General features: G+C 41.6%; 2 protein-coding genes across 3 annotated transcripts; one reads left to right on the top strand and one right to left on the bottom strand.

The window, feature by feature from the left end:
* TSACC (TSSK6 activating cochaperone) lies at positions 3,586–9,458 on the bottom strand. 2 transcript variants are annotated; one of them, XM_005677344.2, is made up of 4 exons: positions 9,325–9,458; positions 8,431–8,490; positions 5,236–5,358; positions 3,586–3,864 (listed from the first exon to the last, which is right to left on the bottom strand). In XM_005677344.2, exons 2-4 carry the CDS (start codon positions 8,465–8,467, stop codon positions 3,647–3,649), a joined length of 378 nt encoding a protein of 125 aa, XP_005677401.2. In that variant the 5' UTR covers positions 8,468–8,490; positions 9,325–9,458; the 3' UTR covers positions 3,586–3,646. The 2 variants fall into 2 exon arrangements, with proteins under 2 accessions (XP_005677401.2, XP_013832094.2); XM_013976640.2 differs by lacking the exon at positions 9,325–9,458 and adding an exon at positions 9,004–9,187.
* Positions 9,515–24,435, top strand: CCT3 (chaperonin containing TCP1 subunit 3). Its single transcript, XM_005677346.1, has 14 exons — positions 9,515–9,775; positions 11,774–11,835; positions 12,518–12,568; positions 12,658–12,720; positions 13,758–13,854; positions 16,326–16,443; positions 17,886–18,072; positions 18,693–18,842; positions 19,735–19,867; positions 20,047–20,128; positions 21,868–22,048; positions 22,833–23,078; positions 23,344–23,475; positions 24,102–24,435. Exons 1-14 carry the CDS (start codon positions 9,745–9,747, stop codon positions 24,204–24,206), a joined length of 1,638 nt encoding a protein of 545 aa, XP_005677403.1. The 5' UTR covers positions 9,515–9,744; the 3' UTR covers positions 24,207–24,435.

The following is a 25,402-nucleotide window of genomic DNA, read 5'->3' as shown; positions in this document are numbered from 1 at the left end:
ATCTCTGGGGTCGCACAGAGTCGGACACGACTGAAGCGACAGCAGCAGCAGCAGCAGCAGCACTCTTTGCTTGAATGTAAGTTTATCCTGACCTGTCATTATGAAATGTCACTCTTTATCTCTAGCAGTATAATCTGTCTTGAAGTCCACACCATCTGATATTAATACAATCCCTCTAGCTTTCCTCTGCTGTTAGCATGGTAGTTTTTTCCCTACCCATTTACTTTCACCAAAACATATTTTTACAAGTAAAGTCTGCCTTATTCAGATTGACTCCTGAGTTCTTCCAACACAATTCTTAAAACAGTTTCTTTCTACCTGATACGATAAGATATTCCAGGTTCATCTTGCATTTTTCCTGCCAGAGCACTGGAAATAGTCATTTCTTCAAGGAACTCTGCTTCCTTTAGTTGAAAAAAGTGGCACTTAAAGGCTATATTCTGGGTGCTTCAGTTGATCAGTTTTGAGGCCTTTTCAGTGAACATGACTTTCTGAGAAAGGTGTAAGCTCAGTGTAGACTCACTTGATTGCCTGCGGATGTCCAGTTGTTTTTAACAGTTTAGAAAACACTATCCTTTCTCCATTGGATTGCCTTTACTCCTTTGTCAAGGATCAATTGACTATGTGGGTCTACTTTTGTGTTTTCTCTTCTGTTCCACTGATTTGGCTTTCATCAATACCACACTTGATCAGTGTAGCTTTATATGATGTCTTGAAGACTTAATAAGTCTTCCTCATTCTCTCCCCTCCTCCTCCTCCTTCAGTAGTGTGCTGGCTATGCTAAGTCTTTTGCCTCTTCATATAAACTTTAGAGTCAGTCTGTCAGTACTGACAAAGTAATCTGCTGGGATTTTGATTGGGATTGCATTGAATCTATAGACCAAGATGGGAAGAACCAACATCTGAACAAGACTGAGCCTTCCTTGAGGCTTCTCTGGCAGTCCAGTGGTTAAGAATCTGAACTTCCAATGCAGGGGATGTGGGTTCCATCCCTGGTCAGGGAACTAAGACCCCATATGCCAAAAAAAAAAAAAAACAATCCCCAAACCCAAGATTGCATCTTCCTATCCATGAACATGGAATATCTTTTCATTAAGCATGATTATAAATTCTTTTATTGAATATATTTGACAAATAACATCGTGTACATTTGAGAGGTGTGTGATACATTTTGTTATGTTACTTTTGATATCTTTATATTTTGTACTATGATTGCTATTGTAGTTATACTTACCATATTACATAATTATGATACAATACTGTGGTCTATGTTCATTATAGGGTACATCAAGATCACTAAGGCTTATTTACTACTTATTGAAAGTTTGTACCCTTAAACAACATCACTTTTTTATCCCTCCACTCCCATCCCCTGATAATTACCATTTTGTGTTTTTTTAGATCCCATAAATAAATGATATCATACAGTACCTGTCTTTCTCTGACTTTTCTCACTTAGCATAATGTGCTTGAGGTCTATCCATGTTGTCACAAATGGCAAGATATCCTCCTTTCTTATGGCTGAATAATATTCCATTCCATACCACATCTTTTTTATCCATTCATTCTCTGAAGGGCATTTAGGTTGCTTCCATATCTTGATTATTGGGAACACTGCAATAAACATGGGAGTGTACTTCTCTCTTCAAAATACTGTTTTCACTTCCTTTGGGTATATACCCAGTAGTGGAACTGCTGGGTCACATGGCATATCTATTTTTAATTTTTTCAGGAATCTCTCTATTGCTTTCCATAGTCACTGGACCAATTTACATTTCCACCAACAGTGTTTAACGGTTCCTTTTTCACCCACGTCCTCACCAACAACTGTTATCTTTTGTCTTCTTGATGTCATTCTAATAGGAGCATAACTCTCAAAATTTTAAGTGTGAATGAAGAGATCACTGGCTAAGGGAAGAGGGGACCCCATTCAGATCTTATTCAAAAATTGCATTTTAATGAAGACGATGAGATCATGAAACAAACATACTTCCAGATGTAACATATCCTTCCTCTTTCCAAGCAGTTGGGTCAAAACCTATGCACAAATGTCAGAGCCTCTGTCTAAAATTACTTTATTTCTCTTTTCTCCACAGATAATAGCTTAATCAAAAATTTTCAATGCCCAACCCCAATTCCTCAAGTTTCATTTCAGCCTTATTCCTGCTGTCTTCCTTTTTTAAAACTTTATTGTTAATTGGAAGATAACTACAATATTGTGATGGTTTATGACATACATCTCTGCTCAGTCTTCCTTATTCATACAGAATAAAGAACTCTCTCTGGAAGCAGATTCAACATGGCACTCACCTTCTCCTGTCAGACCAAGTCATGCACTCATTTTCTTCTGCAAGACCATCAAAATCACAACCAACTGTTGAACAACCATCGACAGGAAGACACTGGAACCCAACAACAGCAAAGGACTAGGAATCCCCAGAGAATTTCACTTTGAAGGGCAGCAGGATTTGACTGCAGGACTTTCACAACTGTTAATTGGTTATACCCCAATACAAAATATTAATAGAAGTTTTTTTAAAGAAGTAAGTCTCTGAAAAACCATTCAAAGAGTCAAAGCCAATGTGAAATTCTCTTCTCAATCACTGCTTTCTCACTTTCTCATCTCTGTGTCCAGGCCTAACTCTCCTTTTAATTTCTCCACATTCCATAGGAAAATAAGCTTCTGGGAAAAGGGCCTAGTCTCAGTCTCAAGAATAATTTGCCAACACAAATGTATAAGAAAGTGGTGATCTAATGAGGTTCAAATGACTAAGCCAACCTCTGGTGTCCGCTTCTCAAACACTGAAAACATGTGGCTGGATGTGAACCACCATGAAACCTAAACTGATTTCCCAACTCAGAAATTTCAGGATGCTGTCGCTTGGTGCTTCAAGCTCAAGACTAGTCCCTCTCTACAATATAGCTAAGATTTCCATTGCCTGTCTTTATTTCTAAACCCTTTATCCAGACCCTGGTAGTTTCATAGGGGCCTCTCCACTTCCATCCTCCCTCCATCCCAAAATGTTTTGCCTATTTTGTATCCTTTGCTCCCTGAAAGCCTCCAACGGCTTTCCAGTGCTTCAAATAAAATCAGAGCTAACAGTTGCTAGCAGAACAATTCCCCAGGGAAAGCTGTTCTGTTCTCAGCTGCTCCACATTCTGCTTCACATCACACTCTACATTCTGGGGGTAAAAAAAAACCTCTTTTCCTAATTTTTGATGACTTATTCCCCTACCTCTAGCTTTTTGCCCAAGCTTTCCAACTGACATGGAACTACCTTACCTCATCTGCCCAGGCCATCCAATGTAGCTCCTTCATCAAGTGGCACCACTTCCTCCGGCAAGATTCCATGACTGATCCAGTATCCTACTAACCTCTATCTCTGAACTTCCATTCCCTCTTAAGGTACTGCTAAATTTTACAATGAACTGTCTTTTCTGCCTTACTAGATAGTAAACTCCCTCCCCACAATCTCTCTCTCTTGTAATATGCGTCCCCAAGTGCCTTGTATAGCACTTTGCACTCAGTGAGCAATACGATCTTGTAAACTAACCAGCCACATATAGACTATTTAAGCCCAGATCCCATCAATGGTTTACTGGGAGGAGAGAAGGGAAAACATACACAATAACTCTGTTCCACGATTCATTTACTGAATTGGGGCAGGTGACTTAACAATAGATTGCGAGATAAGGCTGGGAGAGAAGAGTTCTTGCTTTCTTTCCCAGGAGCCAGTTGCGTCATGGATGCTTGTAAATTTTCCAAAATAGCCATCTGTTGTTGGGCAAGCTGGGTCTGAAGCTGGAGATTGGCATACATACATTCTAGGAGTCCTAGGCATTCCTTGGGCTTGTGGTCAATACCTGAAGGAAGAGCAATGGAGACGCAAAGGGGACAAAAGAGATTTTACAATTGTACTGAGATGGGAAAGGTTCTAATAAGACGACCCCTCTAACCTTTCTGGGCACACTCAACCCAGATGCAACTATGCTCAACTGTCACCTTCTCTATGAAGCCCACCTGGCCTGCCTATTTGAAACAAATACACTGGAATTTATTACTCATTCCTTTGTTTCACTTTTCCCCTTAGCACTTACGATTATTTGGTGTAACTTATAATTACTTATTTAACTGTTGGCTAATTCCCCCTTCTAGAATGTAAACTCCAGGAAGACATGGATTTTTGTCTGATTTGTTCACTAGTGTGTCCCCGGCATCTAGAAGGATACTGTCATGTAACTGTTCAACAGATACTTGATAAGTGAATAAAACGGTTTGAGATTGAGGCCTAACCTCCCTTTCAAGGGCTCAGGGGATGCCTCAGCCTTCCCTCTGACCTGACACAGTGAGGCCATCAGCAGTGGCTCCAAGTTCTTCCTGCTTTCTAACTTCAGCCAGTCTCGCTGCACCCATTTTTAATGTTTTTAACTACATTACACACATCCGGCTCTGCCAGTTAACCCTGGCAGTTATACATTGTATATTCATCAGTCTTCACTTCTTTGTTAAACCCTGAGGTACCCAAACTCAGGAGTTATGACTGTCTAGGAGATCAGTCCTGGGTGTTCACTGGAAGGACTGATGCTGAGGCTGAAACTCCAATACTTTGGCCACCTCATGTGAAGAGTTGACTCTTTGGAAAAGACCCTGATGCTGGGAGGGATTGGGGGCAGGAGGAGGAGGGGACAACAGAGGATGAGATGGCTGGATGGCATCACCGACTCGATGGACATGAGTTTGAGTGAACTCCGGGAGTTGGTGATGGACAGGGAGGCCTGGTGTGCTGTGATTCGTGGGGTCTCAAAGAGTCAGACACGACTGAGCGACTGAACTGAACTGTTTGGCTTCCCACAGGTATGCTAAACACACACTGATTTCTCTGTGGGAGCATGAATAACTGAAATGCAAAGAAACTGAGCTAATAGTTACTATTTCTTTCCCTAGTCACTTTTTAACTAACATTACTAAACAAGCAATGAAAGTCTTATTTCAGTCCTGCCAGTCTAATAAAGGCATTAATAAGCAAAACAAACAAACAAACGAATTGGTAAAATCAGGAAGAAAATGAAATCAACAGAACTGAATAATCAACAAACTACCAGCGAAAAATCTAAAGGTGCCTGGACCCAGAGGTCAGCACCAAAATCAATAAAAGAAAGCTCCAGCCACCTCGTTCATAAAACCCTCCCCGCTGCTGAGTATATTTGGGAAAGCCACCCTGCCTCCTTCCTTACCTGAAGGCAACTTTGTTGGCAGGATTTTCAGGAAAGTGACTGGTGGGGAATTTGCTTGAAGATTAATAAAGCTGGGGGAGGGTTTGGCTCGACAAAGAGGCACAGTATTACCCTCCTCTTTGGCTGGAACAAAATCAGACGCAACTAAGTCAGAGTTCATTCTGGCAAGGGACAGCCTAATTAGAATCCTGCATCTGGTGTATGAATGCAAGCGCTGAGGCCCTGGCCTGAATGTCTCTAAAGAAAGTTACCTAAGACGAAAAAAGAAACCACAGTGAGACTAAGGGAAACCAAGCAGAGGTGGGACAAGCTAAAATCTAATTTGCGTGCGTTTTACAAGCTCTTATTGCTCTGTGCTACAGGCTGACTACTGCGCTGAACGCTGCAGCATAAACATGACCCAAGACATGGTTTCTTAGGTGTTTAATACCTAGTTAGGGAGACAAATCAGACACTGGGGAAATGGTGATGTAGCAGCACAGGACATAAACAGTGATTCTGATGGTCTTGGGTGAAAATAAGTCCTTTTATCTTGTAGTTATACTGAAATGTGATTAAATGTAAAAACGAATGTTTTTGAAAGGGCAAGGGAGAGGTGTCAACATGAGTACAACAGACAAAGACGCCGCCAGGCACGTGGAGGGTATTTACCGGACCTTGAAAATAGGAAGCTTTGGATAAGTGGAAAAGATAATTCAAGTGGGAGAAAAAAGATGGTACGAGCAAAGATAAGGATGCAAGAATATGGCTAGAATGATAAGGAGCCCTAGGAAAGTGGCCAGAATTAGGGTGGGGAGAGTGGGAAAAGCAGGATGGGTCATGGAAGACCCTTTCCAATATAAATCTGAGACTCTCTCAGAAAATCACTGAGCCTTTTAGGGTTAGAAAATATGATAAAATTTTTAATCAACACATTAGGATTAAAATGGGTTGAACATGGAAGTTCTTAATGGGGAAAAATAGATTACCTTTGGCAAAAATAGTTAAGTTAGAAGGAAATTTTGATTTGTAGGAAGAAAATGATGAGTGTTATAACAGACATATGTTATTTCTGTCTACTGAGCCACCGTTCCTCTGAGAAGCTACTCGTTCCCCAAATTCTAGGTTATACATACATCAGGCCCCTCTCCCTATTCCAACAGGAATGGACATGTGACCCAATATAGGCCAGTCATGGTAGCCTATCCCACTTGGCAACTGGGACTGATCCAAGGGGTAAGCACATGAGCCAAACTGGGCTTGTCATGCCTTGGGACTGATAGGTAGACTCTGTGTCCAAGCTTGCTTTCCTCAATTTGCTCTGCTGGGAAGATGTAAAGCTGGGGTCAATGAAAGCTAGTGAATTTGGCTGGCATCTTTGAGAAGCAGATATAAGCAAGAGACTAGAGAGAAGAGACAGTATAAGAGAAAGAGAGAGATATGGGCAGATAGCTAACAGGCACTGAATCCCCAGTTCTAGTCCCTGTGGCCCTCATCACTCTTATTCATTCTTATTCTCCAGCTATCTCATCAACCCTCCCAACTGCACAAGCATCTGAATTTCCTTTTTCACTCAAGGAAATCTGAGTTTCAGTAATGTCATATTAACATAAATCACATTTTGGACATACTGGATCTGAGATGAGACAAGGCAGTCCAAATGCCTAAAAACAGCCAAAGACCTGGCACTGAGCTCAGGTGAAAGGTCAAACTTCCAGGCCAGACACAAAGAGGTGATGAAGGAGCTGCAAGAATCAATTAGCTCTCCAAGGTCAAAATCTGGGAGAGAAACCTGGACCTTTGGGGAACTCCTCCTTCCCAAAGTTTGCAAGAGAAAAAGGAAGTGGTGAGGTAGACTGAGTAGGGCTTTTCTGGTGGTCCAGTGGTTAAGAATCCACCTGCCGAAGGAAGGGACATGGGTTAGATCCCTGGTCCAGGAGGATCCCACATTCCTCGAAGCTGCTAAGCCCAAGTGCCACAACTACTGAGCCCACGCTCTAGAGGCCGGGAGCCACAACTACTGAAGCCAGGGCACCCTAGAGTCTATGCTCTGCCAGAAGGGAAGCCACTCTGCAATGAGAAGCCCCCTGCACTGCAACTAGAGAGTAGCCCCCACTCATCACAATTAAAGAAAGCCCGTGTGCAGCAAGGAAGACCAAGCACGGCCAACAGCAAGTAAATAAATAAAAATTAAACATAAAAAAGTCCAAAGAAGAGCAATGGATGGAAAGGCAGAATATCTGGCTCCATGAAAGAATTAAAGGGATCAAGACAGTGGAAGTCCATAGTTCACTGTCATAATAAGATCAAAGAAGATAGAAAACTGAAATTTACTCATTCATACATATAAGAGATAGCTTGGTGCTTCTATATATCAGCCATTAAACAGACATGGTTGCTATTCTCAGAAATGACAGTATTACACTGTAGGCAGTGAGTTTTCTACTGAACTGTAAGGTTTGAAGAGTACATTATACACAATCCATATTAAAAAGTATACTCATGACTAGACGATGTATAATAGAGTATGAGATTGGGTAGCAGCAAAAAGGAAGAACAGACAAAATAAATGTAAAAAGTGATTTACATACATTATCTTATACATTTTTCATACTGACCCTATGAAGTAAGTAGCCTTATCTGCACTTTTTTGAGAAAATTTAAGTTAGGAAATTTGCTCAAGATTTTTCAATGAGGCAGTGCTGGAATTAAATCCAGGCCTATAGACTCCAAAGTCATGTTCTTTACCACTGCACAATATAATCTGTGAAAATAGCTAGTTCACTTATGTTCAAGTTAAGACAGTACAGACCTCTCAGATAATCTATCCCACCTACAGTTGAGTGAACAGGCTCTGGAGTCAGATGGTTTCAGGCATCTCCCTGGCCACTAATGGGACTGTCCCACTCAGTTTGATAATCTGTTCACTCAAGTCAATAGCATGTCTTCTGTCCTAAGTATTAAGAGGAGATGCAAAGGAATAACAATACACTTTTCAACTTATAATTACTGAGTATCTACTATTTAATAGCTCCAGTTCTAGGCACTAGGAATACAAGAACGTTCCATTTAGTGGGAAATGCGTAACAAATACAAATACTTTCCGACTAAGTAATAGGAAAAAACCATACATACAACTAGCTTCATTTTCCCCAAAGCTGGGCAATTAAGAAGGTCTGGTTTTAAGGGAGAGGAAGCAGGGCATCTGACACACACCTCTTTTGTTAGTAGGATGACTAGGAAGCTGCTCCATCTGAACATCCACAGGTGTGGTGCCTGGGGAAAAAAAAATCATAGTATCTCATGACTGACAACCCATCTTACTGTTTTACTATTAACAATTTCTTAAGTTCTCCCCAGTAGAGCTCAGGCTGTTCCAATTTGGAGAGGAAAAAGTGTGAAAGGATGTACTGTCTTAGTTTATGGCTAAATAGAAGTAACTGTTCTTGAATTGTTTTTGGTCTCACGGCCCTTCCTTTAGTTTGGAAAACAGCTATTTCCTTTTTTTTCTGGACAAAAGAGTACTTTAACCACGCCTAAACCTTAAGAGTCTCCTATGAACGGGCAAATATTCTGTGTTCTCTCGTTTTAATTTCTGTAATATCAGTCCTTTTCCTATTCTGTACGGTTATTTTAAAACTCTTGCTCTCCAGCATCTCCAATGAACCTGCAGCTGAGGCGATGAGGAGGGCACGGGAGGGAATGGGCGTGGAGAAAGAAAATCTTGAGAGCACTACAGGGAACACTTGTTTTGAATAGGACAACTCGGGGAAAAACTTAAGCCATCACCTCCTGGTACCGCTGACAGCCTCAGAATAAAGCATCTGCCTAAGAAAGGGAAAGTCCACGCAGAGCAACGAGTCAGAGATAATAAACCAGAATTCCCAGCGCGCCGGGAAGGAGAGTCACCGCTCAGCTCGGTCGGATTGGACTACAACTCCCATTTCACCCGGCATCAAACCGGCCAGGTCTTCCCTCGACAGCCGGTTTAAGTCCCGCCCCTCTATGCCTCCCCGTTGCTAAGGCTGGAACGAAAGCGTGGAACTGCCACGCCTTTCTTGACCTTCGCGGCCCGAGAGAAGCCTAGACGCCAGAGGTTAATGACCTCACCTGCTGGGTTAATCGAAAGCCTCAGCCCCAGCACCCACCCTTGTAGTTGATACACATGCGCAGTGGCGTGCCGGCCAACTGCCGGAGCCTCTGCGCTTGCGCTGAGGTTCGTGCCGCACGCGGCCGGGAGCGGCCACCCTATTGCGCAAGCGCCTGTGCCCTCGCATTTCTATCATCGTGCTTTCTCTATCTAACTTGCCCTGCGTTCTTACGCAGGGGGTGGGGCTAAGAATGTCAATTGGTGTGTTTTCGTGCCGGTCAATGAGATGCATGCAGTGATTGGTGGTGACTCAGAGAGTAGCGGGTTTAGGTGTGAGCCCAGAGGAGGCAGCGTTTTCTGGGCTTCTCTCTGGTTCTCTCTCTCCAGAAGGTTCTGCCGGTTCCCCTAGCTCTGGGTACCCGGCTCTGCATCGCGGCGCCATGATGGGTCATCGTCCGGTGCTCGTGCTTAGTGAGTTGTGGGGAAGGATGGGAAGGGACTCCCCTCGCCGCAGCCCCCCTTTCCGCACTTTACAGCCTTGCCCCAGCCCAGTCGTACCCTGGTTCGGCCACGGAGCCTTCCAGTCGTTCATTTTGAAAGCCCCTTCTCCCGTCTGCCCCCTTTCTTAACCCATTCCCCTGTCTTCGCAGACGCAAATTGACCTTACCCTCGCCGAACGCGAGGGTTTGTCTTCCCAGGCAAGTGACCTCGGAGAGATGCTTCCCACTCTGCGTTCCGTTCTTCACTCCCAATCCTTGCCCCTGCACGTTTTTCCTTGAGCGGTTTTCAGTGTGTAGCTGAATGAATAAATGTTTTTTAATTTGACCTAGCTTTATAACCTTGGTCTATCCTTTAATAGTGGTGTGGCTCCGGCCAAATAAAGATCGAAATAGTTCTATCTTAATTATTAGGGTTAACAGTATTTCCTCGTAGAATTGTGAGGCTTAAATGAGATAAGTAGATACAATTGTTTAAAAGAGGGTCTGGCAAACAGCGAGTTTCCTTGGCCACTTTTTTTTTTTTTCTTTGGATAACTGTTTTGAATTTCCTTTTGTCCGCCCCTGTTCCTGATGTAACCCTGCTTCTCTCACTGATCATATTATATTAGATGTAATTATCCCTGCAAATGTCTCCTCCGTTGTAATCTTTCCCACTTAAGAACTGAGTTTTCCCGATTTCTTAATTGGTTCTTTTTACCTTCGGGAACATCCCAGATTTCAAGTCCCATTTCACTTGTCTTCCCCTGGTATGTTTCTATCCTGTGTAACTTCTGTACCTCATCCTGCATGATCACTAGACATGCTTGACTAGCCATTTTGCCTTTCTCACCATCTCATCTTCTGTGTAAAGAATGCTATTCCGAGATTTTATCTATTTTCTCTACACCTGGAAAATAATTATTTTAAGACAAGCATTCGCTTAACCCAGGGGAAAAAAAAAAAACAACTATTTTTTCTGATGAATGCATCAGAAAGATCCATGCAGGATTTTAGTTAACACTGCTTGAAATAGGGATCTAAATCCAGAGAGTTGTGTTTAGATTTGATAGGACCAGATCGAAAATTTTACAACAAATTGTAGGGAAAATATAATTTGGAGAAAGGAGTGAGAAAAACAATACATTGGTTCAGTTAGGGCCATTGGCTTTTCTCTCATTGAAAGGGCCCTAGGGTGAGTTAGTGGTGCATTGTGCAACCTTTCTGAGGTCCCTGTTAATCCTTGGCATTAGCGGCTGTAACCGATTCTGCTCCCTGTTAAAGTATATAGTACACTGTTACTGATGGTAAGTTGGTACCTGAGGCATTCTGATTATATCCAAGCATGAAGTGACCATATCTTGCAAACCCCAATACTTTTGAGTGTGTGTTCTCATTCCACAGCACACTGGGGGTCACTGTCAATAATTTATGCTGGGACTGTGGGTATGGTTCACCATATCCTAGTATGAGAATGTAAACTCCCAAACTCTCCCTTGTTATATAAAGGAGAGATTCATGCCTTTTTAGGGACACCAGCCCTTTGAGAATCCAATACATGAGTGTAAATACAGGAGTGTTTGGTTAGAGGGAAAGTGATGACCAAGATTCCACAGTTGAAGCTTTGTGGATTGTTTCTTATTATATCAGGAATTGAAGTAAATAAGTAAGTAGCCATAAGTACGTGTGCTTATTTTTTAATAGTCTGTTGAGATATAATTGATTTAAAGAGTACAAGTCGATAAGCTTTAATCAGTGTATACATCCATGAAACCTGGGTGTGTGCTTATTTTCAAAGATTAGGGAGTAGCTTATATACAGTGGAGCAATACTGGTCTGTCACCTTTTTCTTTTTTTTTTTTTTTTTAAGGATAATTGCTTTACAGAATTTTGTTGTTTTCTGTTGAACCTCAACATGAATCAACCATAGGTATACATATATCCCCTCCCTTTTGAATCTCCCTCCCATGCCTTTTGTTTTTATCTGTTTTAGGCCAGAACACAAAGCGTGAATCTGGAAGAAAAGTGCAATCTGGAAACATCAATGCTGCCAAGGTAGCATGCGTTGTTTATAATAGTTTGCCTGTATTTGTGTTTGTGTGTTTGTTTGTGATCTAATGGAAGAAAATTTGATTTCCTTTCCTTCAAGACATTTCTCTTTTGGTGGTAAGGAGGAAGAAGCCTTCCCTCTCTGAGATGTGTCTAATGGTCTTCTCATATTGTGCATATTATATTGCGTGTTTGTGTCTGTCTCCCATACTAGACTGAGTTACTTGGATACAAGAACTATATTAATTCCCTTTTGTATTCCTAGTACTCACTGTGGATCCTGGATAGGTATATTCAGTAAATACCTTTTGAATGAAAGAATGAAACAGCCCTGGATATAATCTAGCATGGGGTGGAAGCCACTCTCATGGAAGGAAGTACAGATATGTGGACTCTCTGTTACCTGTGAGCTGCTGGGAAACTGAAGCTGTGAGAGCTGTGTCCCTTTTTTTCCTTGTGAAAAGTTATTCCTTTGCACATCCAGAAAACATTCCCAAAGGGGGAAAGACAAAGAACAGAATCTAGCCATATGACACACTATATTGAAAGTTAGTTGCCAACCCTACTACTTCAGAAGTGTCCTTGTTAAAACACTGGCTCTGTGGGTTGCCTATGCCCCTTCCCCTGAAACGCACAATCACCAGCCTCTCGTTTGTGCTTAACACGTTTTGTGTTTTCTTTCCAATAGACTATCGCAGATATCATCCGAACATGTTTGGGACCGAAGTCTATGATGAAGGTAGGCTTATCTCATGCTGAAACTTCAGCTACACATTTTTCCTTTCTGTTTTCTGGGGCACTTAAATATAACTTTTGCTTTGGTCCTAGATGCTTTTGGACCCCATGGGAGGTATTGTGATGACCAATGATGGCAATGCCATTCTTCGAGAGGTACGACTTTTCATTTTGTTTTCTAACGTTTCACAAAAGACGCATAAAGAGATAATGTAAATAATGGTTAGTTTCTTTGGGCTGCTTACAAGTTACCACAGACTGTGTGACTTGAAACAACAGAAATTTTTTCTCATGAACTGGAGGCTGGGGGTCCAGACTCCATGTGTCAGAAGTGACACACTCCCTCTGAAGGCTCTAGGGAAGTACCCTTCCTCTTCTAGCTTCAGAATCCTGACCACATTCCTTGGCTTATAAACTCTCCTTCTGTCATATGGTATGCTCTTGTGTGTCTCCACCATCCCAGTGGTTGGATTTAGAGCCTACCCTGATTTGTCCTATAACCTCATCTTAACTTGATTTCATCTTCAAAGACTGTATTTCCAAATATGGTTGCATTCACAGTTTCCAGGGGGTGAGGCATCAGCATGTTCTTTCAGAGGCCGCAATTCAACCACCACAACGGTGCTCCCAATAAATTAGCTAAAAGATACTGTTCTGTTCTCAAGAAACTTTAAATTGTCTTAATGCATTCCTCCTCCTTCCCTCTGCCCCACTGCAAAAAACTACTTGAAAAAGTGGTTTACTTAGCTATCTTGGGGGCCAGTTTTAATCTTTCAATTTGTGATCAAACAGTAAAAGGGAGTAAGTGTGGAAGCAAGAATCTTTAAGAGTTAGGACCAAGCAGAATGGGTTAAGAGGTCTTTGAGTAGTGTTGATTCAATGAAGTCTACATTTTCCTTTTTCTAATTATTTATGGCTGTGCTGGGTCTTCATTGCTACGCATGGGCTTTCTCTAGTTGTGGTGAGCAGGAGCTACTCCTCATTGCAGCGTGAGGGCTTGTCATTGCTGTGGCTTCTCTTGTTCCCAACTACAAGCTCTAGGGTACGCTGGCTCAGTGGTGTGGCACATGGGCTTAGTTGCCCTGCAGCATGTGGGATCTTCACGGACCAGGGATCAAACCCATGTCCCCTGTGTGGGCGGGCGGATTCTTAACCACTGGACCACCAGGGTAGCCCTGTACTTTTCTTTTCAGATTCAAGTACAGCATCCAGCGGCCAAGTCCATGATTGAAATTAGCCGGACACAGGATGAAGAGGTTGGAGATGGGACCACATCGGTAATTATTCTTGGTAAGAAGAGAATGGAAGGTTGATAAGGAAAATTAGATTGAAACATTAGATTTTTGCCAGAGATAATATCAGTCTTTTCTATATTTTTGCCACACTGCTCAGTATGTGGGATCTTAGTTCCCTGACCAGGGATCAAACCAGCACTCCCTGCAGTGAAAGTACAGTCTTAACCACTGTACTACCAGGGAAGTCCCCTGAGTAATATTTTAAGAACATTTTTACTAATCCATTAATTATAACTGTTTAAAGAACTTGTTGCTAATTTTCTATGTATTCTCTCCCAACTGAGCATAAAATGTTCATCATGGTAAAGAATAAGTTTTTCAAATGTGTTAGAGTAAATTATAGTCTATTCTCATTACAATAAATTATTTTCTATAAAGTCACCACAAACACTGAATTAGTGAGTACTAAACCATCACTCCAGGAGGTAGTACGGGGTTAGATGCCTTTGAGCCTCTGGTCACATATTTTATCAAGCATAAATACGTGTTTTATGTTTTGTTTTAAAGTGAAGTTGCTCAGTCGTGTCCAACTCTTCGCGACTCCATGGACTGTAGCTCACCAGGCTTCTCCGTCCATGGGGTTTCCAGGCAAGAATACTGGAGTGGGTTGCCATTTCCTTCTCCAGGGGCTCTTCCCCACCCAGGGATTGAACCCAGGTCTCCCACATTGCAGGCAGATGCTTTACCCTCTGAGCCACCAGGGAAGCTCTGGATGTTGTTTTTAAGTAAACATGGTTTGTTTTAAAGATACCTTATTTAATGTACGTTGTTGACTCATTAACATTGAACTTGTGCCCAATATCACTGTAACTCACACCTGACCTAAGCTTATCTAATAAGTTCATTGTCTTTACAAGGCACATGAGAGCCTTCTTGTACATGGGAAAACTAGCTAGTGCTTAAGTGCTTTCAACAGTGAAATCACCAAGAAAATGCAGATTTGAGGAAAACTTGCCACTGAATATGCTACATAAAGGACACTTTTTTACAAGATGAGAGCTGAAACAAGGCAGAGCGTTGAGTCTTGCCTGGGAATTGTATGCATTGGGTGATGTAAATTTTTCATCTCTGCATGTCTGTGAATGACCATTTAAGTGCAGTAAATACAGATTTTGAGATTACAGATTTTAGTAACTAGTAAAACAGATAAATATAGAATCTTAAGACTGAGTCTTAGCTATACATGTTTTAATGGCTGATCTTTCTGTGTTCTGTGGGCTCATAAAACATCCTTTTGAAAACTTAGCGTGTTGCTTTAGTTTTATAAATTTTAAGTAGATTGTGAAATTTTTATAATAGCATTCATTTTGAAAATATCTGTAGCAACATGAGAATTCTCTGATGGTAATCTTACTGGCTCAGTATTAGAGAATCCGCCTGCCAATGCAGGAGGCTTGGATCCCTGGGTTGGGAAGATCCCCTGGAGAAGGACATGGCAACCCACTCTTATTATTCTTGCATGGGAAATCCCATTGACGCTGAAACCTGATGGACCATAGTCCATGGTGTTGAAAAAGTTGAATACCAACAACAGCAATCTTAGTTGAATCTCCTGAAGTTACTAAATAGGTTAACTATCCATAGGTCTAGGTATTTTAGACATAGCTATTTAAAAAACACCAGAGTGTTGCCATTTCTGAAGATAACTTCTGTGGTACTGTTCTGGCTGCTGTTTAACAGCGCATAGTCTTTTCTAAGTTATTAGAGCATCTTTTAAAATATTTGATTATCTTTTAATATACTTAATAGTCACTTAGGAATTCTAAAGTATCAAAATCAAACATCTGAGCACATGTCAGAGAGTTGATATGTGAACTTCGACACATTTGTGTACATTTTAAGAATTAGTGTCAGTGGACCTGATAGTATAAGCATTTTGTAAAAGGCCCTTTTTTGACCAAAGTAATCGTGTTTTAGAAGCAAACTTTTGTATGTCAGTGTGTATTTGTATTTCTCTGTGTTTGTGTGTGTTTTAATTAGAAGTAAAAAGTAAGGACAGTTTTTAAAAGGGGCATTTTACCAATAATTCCTCTTCCAAAGGGTAAGTTTTTATGGGTATTCTCTGGGTATAAAGTTTTGTGGCGGGGAGGGTGGGTGGTGGTGGTTATTTTCAGTACCTGCAGTTTGACTACATCTTAGGTATTGAAGTAATAATAAGCAAATCAATTTTCCTTTATGTATTTTCTTTCTTTTTAGAGTCTTTTGGAAAATATTTACTGTTTAAGAAACTGATAACATATGTGGTTAGATCACAGAATTAAGTAAACCGTAGGATCAATCTTTAGTCATTTAAAATGTATCTGATAATACTTTATTTCAGAGTTGGCTTGTGTAAAGTACAAAATTTGAAATAGTGTTGGCATACCTTTGGGGCAGACCTGCTTTAGAAAAGAAGAGCAGGTATTTTAGAAGCTTTGATATCCAGATAACTTTTTAAGATGTTATGGTATATATGTCTTTTCTCAGCTGGGGAGATGCTGTCTGTGGCTGAGCACTTCCTGGAGCAGCAGATGCACCCAACAGTGGTGATCAGTGCTTACCGCAAGGCATTGGATGATATGATCAGCACCCTTAAGAAAATAAGGTATTGGAGGTGGGGACCAGAAGCGGGTGGTGTCAACTAAGGAAGGCCTGCAAGACTGATCTGCTCTTAGGTGGTAAAGGAAGGCCGGGCACATCACCAGTAGTTTGTCTTATTTTGCAGGGAGAAAGACGGGAGCAAGATGATGGGAAGGATAAGGGGAATAAAAGGTTTTAGAAAACAGCCAAGGATCCAAAGGAGCTAGGTTCAGTTCTTTAAAACATGTTTTGGTTACATGCAGTCTGCTGGTTTCCAGGTTAGACACTGCCTTGGGGAATGTATAGTAAGTGAAGTAGAGCTTCGCTCCAAAGTTTTCGATTGTAGTAGGAGAAACAAGGAGTTAGATAACTGATTATTGAGGACTTGATATTAAAATATCCTACCATCATGTATGATTATAACTGTTCCAGTCAGTACTCTCTGTAATACAAAGTGTTGTGTAGGATAATAGTCAGCTGTATTCATCAAAATGAAAAGGATGGTACTGAAAATGCTGTTTGAATCCAGTCTAGTTATCACAGAACTTGCTGTTGGTCTGTGTTTGCTGAGTGCTATAAGGTATAATAAAAAGAATATAAAAATGTGTGACTTCTACTTAAGGGAATGTCAGTTAAATGAGAAGATGATACAAAATGCAAAACTTTTTTTATTAAAACAGTTGTTTAAAAAATAAAACCTGTAATCTACTCATATCTTGGGTTGTTGGATACGCAAGTACCCAGCAGTGTGGAGAGCTTTGTATTGTACTGCCTGCTATTAAGAGCCAAAGTGCTTGATAACTAGCAGTCTTAGAGAATGAGGTGTTTGATCGAAGGTAATTTTATGAAGTAAGCTTTGTAAGAACGTAGAGATACAAAGGATTTATTGAATATTCGGAGCTGAATCATTAACATTTTTCTTTTTATCAAGCAATAACTTTTGGAGCTATTGCTTTTTTCTCTAAAATACATAATTCAACAACTATTTAATGATTGCTTATTATGTGTCTTACACTGTTAATAAAAGAGATTTCAGCAGTATGTGAAAATTTGGACAAGATGGTATCCAAGGTCTATAACTTTCAGGATTTTTTAGTTAAGGGATGAAGTTTCAAAGATGAAGTGTGTCTTGACTCAAGTTGTTAAAGTTATATAGAGTGTATATGGTTGGAGTAGAAAGTAAAGAGAATATTGTACTGTAAACTCAAGTAAATGTGGAGAGTTGTCAGAGAAGGGAGCAGATTTTTCAGGGATTTGAGACACCTTCCAGGGATGGGTTAATTGTAAGCTTTCTAAAAAGCAGAAGATAGACAAGGTTACTTCTTGATAATACTTTAGTTTCCTATGAAGGAACAAATTTCCCCTTCTGCCTGTTGGCCCTCTGTTATAGCCGTCAAGATGTAGATGAGGGATTTCTTAAATATCCAAGATCCCCCTAAGCATATTACCCGTTTTTCTTTTCTCCAGTATCCCTGTCGACACCAGTAACCGAGATACGATGCTGAACATCATCAACAGCTCCATCACTACCAAAGTAATCAGTCGGTGGTCTTCTTTGGCTTGCAACATTGCCCTGGATGCTGTCAAAACTGTACAGTTTGAGGAGAATGGCCGGAAAGAGATTGACATCAAGAAATACGCAAGGGTAGAAAAGGTAAACTCTCCAAGTGTGTACTTTGGAATCAAATTATTTCCTAGCATCACACCTTTATTATTAGAACCAGGAAGAAGAGTATTTACTATCTGGAAAACAAAAATCTTGAAAAAGAGGGTGCTAAAGAGGTATCTGAAATAATTCTGTTAGCTTCACTGCTGTCTCTACCTACGGTTTATAGGGGCAAGGGAAAGGCTTTTTTTTTTTGGTCTGTATTTGTGTGCATATCAGACACTAGGTCAGGAGATAAGGGCCCCACACCATAGCACTAATAAAGCTTTCTCCATCTAAGATTTAAAAGTAGCATTAATAACTTCTGACCAGTAGAGGGAGCCCTATACCTAAAATTCGTGGAAATCTCTTTGAAGAGGTAGTGATATGTGCCCCTTTAAATCTTTGTGAAGCACTGAACTTGTTTCAGCCAACCTTCAAATTGTGTGTCATGGTCTAAGATTGATGTGCTTCCCAGAGAGAGAGAAAGGTGATTTGCAGCTAGTTGTTTTTGAGGTTTGTGGAAAATTTAGAAGTCTGAAATGGTGGTTATTTGGGAAAGATGAATGTCTGAAAAGGAAGTTGAGAAGTGTCTCCTGGTTGTGGATTAAAGTAATTCTTTTGCTCAGATACCTGGGGGCATCATTGAAGACTCGTGTGTTTTACGTGGAGTCATGATCAACAAGGATGTGACCCATCCACGAATGCGACGCTATATCAAGAACCCTCGCATTGTGCTGCTGGATTCTTCTCTGGAATACAAGAAAGGAGAGAGCCAGGTAAGGGCACTGGCCCTATTCTGTAAAGTTGATGTAAGACTCTGTTACTATACCAAGGAGATAAGAAGTACTTAGTACATGCCTACTGTGTGACCTTCACATGTAGTCTCTGATTCTTACAACAACCCTTAAGAGCAGGTGATACTGACTTTCATTTTACAGATGAGGGATCTGTACTCAGAAAAGTTAGGTTAATTGCTTCAGGAACATACCTTGTATTGGCCAAATCAGGGTTTGAACCCAGCTCTGGCTTCAATTCCAGAGTATCATGCAACCTTTTCTAATGCATTAGTAGAACATGGAGTAGGAGTTAATTGAGCTTTGAAATGCTAAAAAATTTCCAAAGGACAGGAAACTCACAAGGCTCCATCACACTTGAATAAAACCAAGTAATTGAAGCTTATCAAACAGTGATTGGGAACAAGAATCATTATTAGTTGGGAGAATTAAGACCCTGAGTTACCCTGCATGCTGACAAGTCAAAGGAAACGTTGAACTAAGTGGCTATAGACTTAGCCAAACTCTCCACTAATGCACTGTGACTTTCCTTCCAGTAAATAACTAAATGGAGTTAAACTAGATGTAGATGATTGTTGGAGCTAAACTGGTGTACAGAGGTGTTGGATCATGGTTTATTCCAGCTCTTGCTTTCTGGGATACGTGAGAGGGCAGACAGGGGTGAGGGGGACGGGTGTATGTCACTTGCTCGGTCGTGTCCAGCTCTTTGCAATCCCCTGGACTGTACCTGTTGGGCTCCTCTGTTCATGGGATTCTCCAGGCGAGACAGGAGTATGTTGCCATTTCCTTCTATACCAGAGGGAGTGTGGTAGTAGCTAAAGAGCTTCACCAGTTGAGAATTTTTAATTCGTGGTGACTTTTCTTCACCACACAGACTGACATTGAAATCACACGAGAGGAAGACTTCACCCGAATCCTCCAAATGGAAGAAGAGTACATTCAGCAGCTCTGTGAGGACATCATCCAGCTGAAGCCGGATGTGGTCATCACAGAGAAGGGCATCTCCGGTAGGACTCCATTCATTTTTCCAGCCTGCTGTTGTGGTAGAAGAGGGTGGGTAGCTTTTTTCATCCCATGTTGTCATGTACTGAACATAATTTACGGTGATGGTTAGGGTACATGGAAGATAAGAGCAGTTCAGAACCTGGAGTTTCTGGCTTCCAACTTGACATCTCTGTTTCCACAGATTTAGCTCAGCACTACCTCATGCGAGCAAATATCACAGCCATCCGCAGAGTCCGGAAGACAGATAATAATCGCATTGCTAGGTGAGTAGGTCAGGTAAAAATAAAATTGTGCTCCTTGCCATGTGTTTTTATTTTGTAGCTTCATAATGTAGTCATCATTATCTGATAAAGCTTAACAGGATACAATCAGCCAAATCATTTACAGGTGGAAATAACCTGGGATTAGCCATCTGCCCTCTTCAGAGGTCCTCTAGAGTAACAATTATCTGCTGCATGAGACTCTATTGCTCCTAACCAGAAGTGAGCAGCTTATGCTTAGACATCTGTGATCACCACCTTGGTGTAGGGGTCCATTTCAGAGTCATCTGTTTTAACTAGCTCAGAATATGATAGAACCAATAATTAACGTGATTGGATTCTCAGTTACTGTAAATGCAACCTTAGATTGCATTCACTACTTCAGCATGGATATCTAGGCTTAGGTCCATCTTTTTTATTTTTTTAATGTTCAGTTCAGTTCAGTCGCTCAGTCGTATCCAGCTCTTTGCGACACCATGAATCGCAGCACACCAGGCCTCCCTGTCCATCACCAACTCCCGGAGTCTCCTCAAACTCATGTCCATGAGTCGGTGATGCCATCCAGCCATCTCATCCTCTCTCATCCCCTTCTCCTGCCCCCAATCCCTCCCAGCGTCAGAGTCTTTTCCAGTGAGTCAACTCTTCACATGAGGTGGCCAAAGTACTGGAGTTTCAGCTTTAGCATCATTCCTTCCAAAGAAATCCCAGGGCTGATCTCCTTCAGAATGGACTGGTTGGAGCTCCTTGCAGTCCAAGGGACTCTCAAGAGTCTTCTCCAACACCACAGTTCAAAAGCATCAATTCTTCGGTGCTCAGCCTTCTTCACAGTCCAACTCTCACATCCATACATGACCACTGGAAAAACCATAGCCTTGACTAGACGGACCTTAGTCGCCAAAGTAATGTCTCTGCTTTTGAATATGCTATTTAGGTTGGTCATAACTTTTCCAAGGAGTAAGCGTCTTTTAATTTCATGGCTGCATTCACCATCTGCAGTGATTTTGGAGCCCCCCAAAATAAAGTCTGACACTGTTTCCACTGTTTCCCCATCTATTTGCCATGAAGTGATGGGACCAGATGCTATGATCTTCGTTTTCTGAATGTTGAGCTTTTAATGTTAAGTCTATCCTAACATCACATAATACGCCATAAATCCAAATGCAATTTTATACTTAAAACCCTTGCTCTGAAATGGCTCAGGGCATGCATGTGTGTATATAGTTGACTCTGCATGCCCATGAGTGGGGGGGAAGAATGACTGATAAAAAATCAGCCCTACATTCATTAAAATGGGGTCAGACATATATTTACCTTCCTTCTCGATTGACCTTTGTTTTTAGTATAGTCCTGTTATTGGCCTTGAGATCTAACTGGGCAATATAGGACAAGTTCAACATAGAAATGACCATTAATTTATGTCACATGTGCATAAGAACTCATTTGTCCAAATTTTAGGGTCTACTGAATATACTTTGAATTAAACAGTATCTCATTATAGTAGTTATCTTAGGTATGTACACTTATAAAACTGTATTAGTTTAAGGAAACTTTACCTCTGTATTTGGAAATCTGTTTCACCAGGCAGCCAAGACCTCTCAAGTTCGGTAGGAATGTTACTAGCAATCCACTTTTGCCCTTCCTTTATCCCCCACCACAGACTCTAGGGACCAGGAAGATGAGTAAAAGTATCTGACATCATCTGGTCTTCTCCCTATCCCCCCTCCTCCCCATCTAATCATTAGAGCCTGTGGGGCCCGGATAGTCAGCCGGCCAGAGGAATTGAGAGAAGAAGATGTTGGAACAGGGGCAGGCCTGTTGGAAATCAAGAAAATTGGAGATGAGTACTTTACATTCATCACTGAATGCAAAGACCCCAAGGCCTGCACAATTCTTCTCCGGGGGGCCAGCAAAGAGATTCTTTCGGTGAGTCAGCCTTAGAAGTGTGACTGAATTGAAGTAGGTCATTCCATTTCTTGAGTTTCCCAGAGGCCCTAAAATTTTCCTGTTGGCCATTTATAGTTACTCAGTTGTCATCTGAAGCTGCAAATGTGTTTTATTTTATTTATTTATTTTTTTAAATTTTTTTCCTTTGAAAATGTGTTTATTTTAAATTGTGGTTAAAATTTTTTTAATGTAACATTTATTGTCTTAACCATTTTTAAGTGTATTAGTTCAGCAGTGTCAAGTGTATTCATATTCTTATGCAGCAGATCTTTAGAACTTTTATTTTGAAAAAGTGATGTGCTACACCCATTAAACTCATTGTTTCCCCATCCCCTAGCAACCATTGTTGTGTTATTTAAGTTGAAATTAATAAATACTACCTTTTTTTTTTCTTAATGAGGTTAAATAACTTATGGAAGGCACATAAGCTAATAGAGTTTAGAGTAGAGTTTCCACTACACTGTGCAGCCTCCTAGAGTATACAGCTAGACAGGACAGAGTAGGGTATAGGTCTGTCAAAAACAGCGGACAAAAGCCTAATACCCCAGAATGACACCTCCTCCCTGTGGCCTTCTTGGAATTGTAGTTAATGTGTTTTTCCAGAGTTACAGCATCTGCCCTTCCCAAAAGGTTTAAAGGACCTTTCTTAGTCTGCCCTCTTTGGTGGTTTACCAAACTTGGCAGTCAGGAAGTCGTTTGGTGCTTCCGGTTTGTTCCTGAGTCATCGCGCTTTGGCTTTACACTGTTTCTTTGCTTTCCCAAGGAAGTAGAACGCAACCTCCAGGATGCCATGCAAGTGTGCCGCAATGTTCTTCTGGACCCTCAGCTGGTGCCAGGGGGTGGGGCTTCTGAGATGGCCGTGGCTCATGCCTTGACAGAAAAATCCAAAGCCATGACTGGTGTGGAACAGTGGCCATATCGGGCTGTTGCTCAAGCCCTAGAGGTCATCCCTCGCACCCTTATCCAGAACTGTGGAGCCAGCACCATCCGTCTACTTACCTCCCTTAGGGTGAGTTCCTTTCCATGCTGTTCTCTTAGGTAGGAAAAGCTATGTTTGGACTAAGAGGATGGTTCATGTCTGTCCTCCCAGGTTCTCCTGGTAGCTTCTTCCCTTAAAAATCTCTATCTTAATTTTTGCCTTATTTGCCATCATTGGCATTTTCTCTCCTACTTTATCAATCAGTGTATTATTTGGTTTTTGTCTAATGGTCTCTGTCAGTTTACTTGTTCCTAATATTTTCCCCTTTAACTATTTATGCTTGTTCCAACTACAGGCCAAGCATACCCAGGAGAATTGTGAAACTTGGGGTGTAAATGGTGAGACAGGCACTTTGGTGGACATGAAAGAACTGGGCATCTGGGAACCCTTGGCTGTAAAGCTGCAAACGTATAAGACAGCAGTAGAGGTGAGGCAGTCAAAATCATGTACTGTGCTATTTGAGTATTCTTCAAAAGATCTCCCAGGGAATTCCATCCCCCTGCCTATTTTTAGCTCATTTAAAAAGCAAGGTAGTGGGAACTTGCCTGGTGGGCCAGTGATTAAGACTTTACTCTCCACTTCAGGGGGTGCAGGTTTAGTATCTAGCTCGGGAGCGAAGATCCCACATGCCTTGGGGCCAGAAAACTGAAATATAGAACAGAAATAATACTGTAACAAATTCAGAAAAGACTTTTTAAAAAATGATCCACATGAAAAAAAAAGTCTTCAAAAGTAAAGAGCAAGGTAAGGAATTTCCTGGCAGACCAAGGGTTAGAACTCTGCTCTCTCACTGCCCAGAGCCCAAGTCCAGCCACTGCTCAGGGAACTAAGATCCAACAAGCTGTGTGGCACAGCCAACAGGGAAAAAAAACAGTTAACTAGCACAAGTAGCATCTCTTGCTTAGGGAGAACTCCATTTACATTCAAGACTATTGAAGGGTAGATTTCAGATAAAATGATAATTATGTAGGAGGAGCTAGGTGATAATGTCTAGGAGAAAACAAGTGTCCTTCCTGTCTGCTGACCTCTTTGGGGCTGTGGTTTTTCTTCTAGACGGCAGTTCTGCTGCTGCGGATTGATGACATCGTCTCAGGCCACAAAAAGAAGGGTGACGACCAGAGCCGGCAGGGCGGAGCTCCTGATGCTGGCCAGGAGTGAGCAGTGGACAAGGCATCCTCAATGCACAGAGCCAGCAGAGTCTCCCCCTTCCCTGAGCCAGACTGCCAGGGACACTGTGGATATCTTTGTTTGGAAGGGATCAGGTTGAGGGGCAGCCCCAGTCTCTTTCTGACCCAGCTCAGTTTGCAAAAGGCACTGACATGTAATTCTTCTCTATTGTAAGCTTTCCATTTAGTTTGCTTCCGATGATTAAATCGAAGTCATTTGAGATGGTTGTTATGTGTTTTTCAACCTTGGGTCATATCTCTGCCTCCTGGCAAGGAAGGAGAAGGCAAAAAACTTTACTGGGGAGAAAGAAAGATGGGGATTGAGGTCATTAGGTAACTTAGTCTTCTTGAGAGGGTATTCTTCACACTTCTCAGTAGATGCTAGTTGGGATGGCTCTTGAATTCAAAGCTTGATACTGTAAGGCTTAAAGCAGCACAACTTCGCATTCACCACCCAAAGAACAGGAAGACCCTGTCCAAACTATGGGTATTCCTTGTGTGTGGTTATATGTAGAGCAACACGCAATAGGTGCCAGGGCTCTGGCGTTCATCCTGAAGAACACAGAGCATGTGTTTTTTGTACTGTATCCTGTAGCTTTCCAGAATCTTTGCTGTCATACCTAGAATTCTTTCTCTGCTGTCTCCCAGGGTCTGTTCTGGCTGGCTGGCTGATTTTCCTGGTGTGTTTGTGTCGCAGTAGGATCTCTCCTTGCCCTGCTAACAGTAACAAAAGATGTCCCATTTTGTGCTTCATTTTTATCAAGACAAAAAAAAGTCTTGTGACCCTGAGACTCTGGAGGCTAGGTGGGGCTGGCCTTTGATTTCTTCAGAGACCTTCCTCTGCGCTGTCCCATTCCTTCTGTCCTCATGACTCATGCCACCAGATTGTATCTCCTCCGTGACCACAAGAGTTAGTATTACTAAGTTTAATACCAGGTGGCATGATAATGGCTAGCACATAGTGCTTGTTGTAGAATGGGTATGTTTTGGTCACTTTGCATGTATTAGCCAGTCCTTAAAAGGACCCTGTAAGATGGGTAATAACCCTGTTTTATTAGGAATCCAAAGCATAAAGTAATTTGTCCAAGGGTCACAAAAATGATAAGTGGCAGGCCTAGAATTCCTGGGTGGATGGTCTGGCTCTAAAGTTGCATTTACAACTAGCAGTGATGACTGAACAGAGGTGTG

This window comes from Capra hircus, chromosome 3 (genome assembly GCF_001704415.2).
Source record: "Capra hircus breed San Clemente chromosome 3, ASM170441v1, whole genome shotgun sequence".
In the NCBI taxonomy this organism is placed as follows: domain Eukaryota; kingdom Metazoa; phylum Chordata; class Mammalia; order Artiodactyla; family Bovidae; genus Capra; species Capra hircus.
Note: the sequence above shows the minus strand (reverse complement) of the source record. Positions and strands in the feature narration are given on the sequence as shown.

Coding starts and splice junctions, on each gene's coding strand:
- TSACC (XM_005677344.2), bottom strand. CDS start 8,467: ATGGAGCAGCTTCCTAGTCATCCTACTAACAAAAGAG. Junction 5,359..8,430: donor TCATCCTACTAACAAAAGAG/GTGTGTGTCAGA, acceptor ATTTTGTTCCAG/CCAAAGAGGAGGGTAATACT. Junction 3,865..5,235: donor GCCAACAAAGTTGCCTTCAG/GTAAGGAAGGAG, acceptor CTCTTCCTTCAG/GTATTGACCACAAGCCCAAG.
- CCT3 (XM_005677346.1), top strand. CDS start 9,745: ATGATGGGTCATCGTCCGGTGCTCGTGCTTA. Junction 11,836..12,517: donor GAAACATCAATGCTGCCAAG/GTAGCATGCGTT, acceptor TCTTTCCAATAG/ACTATCGCAGATATCATCCG. Junction 12,721..13,757: donor GCAATGCCATTCTTCGAGAG/GTACGACTTTTC, acceptor TTTTCTTTTCAG/ATTCAAGTACAGCATCCAGC.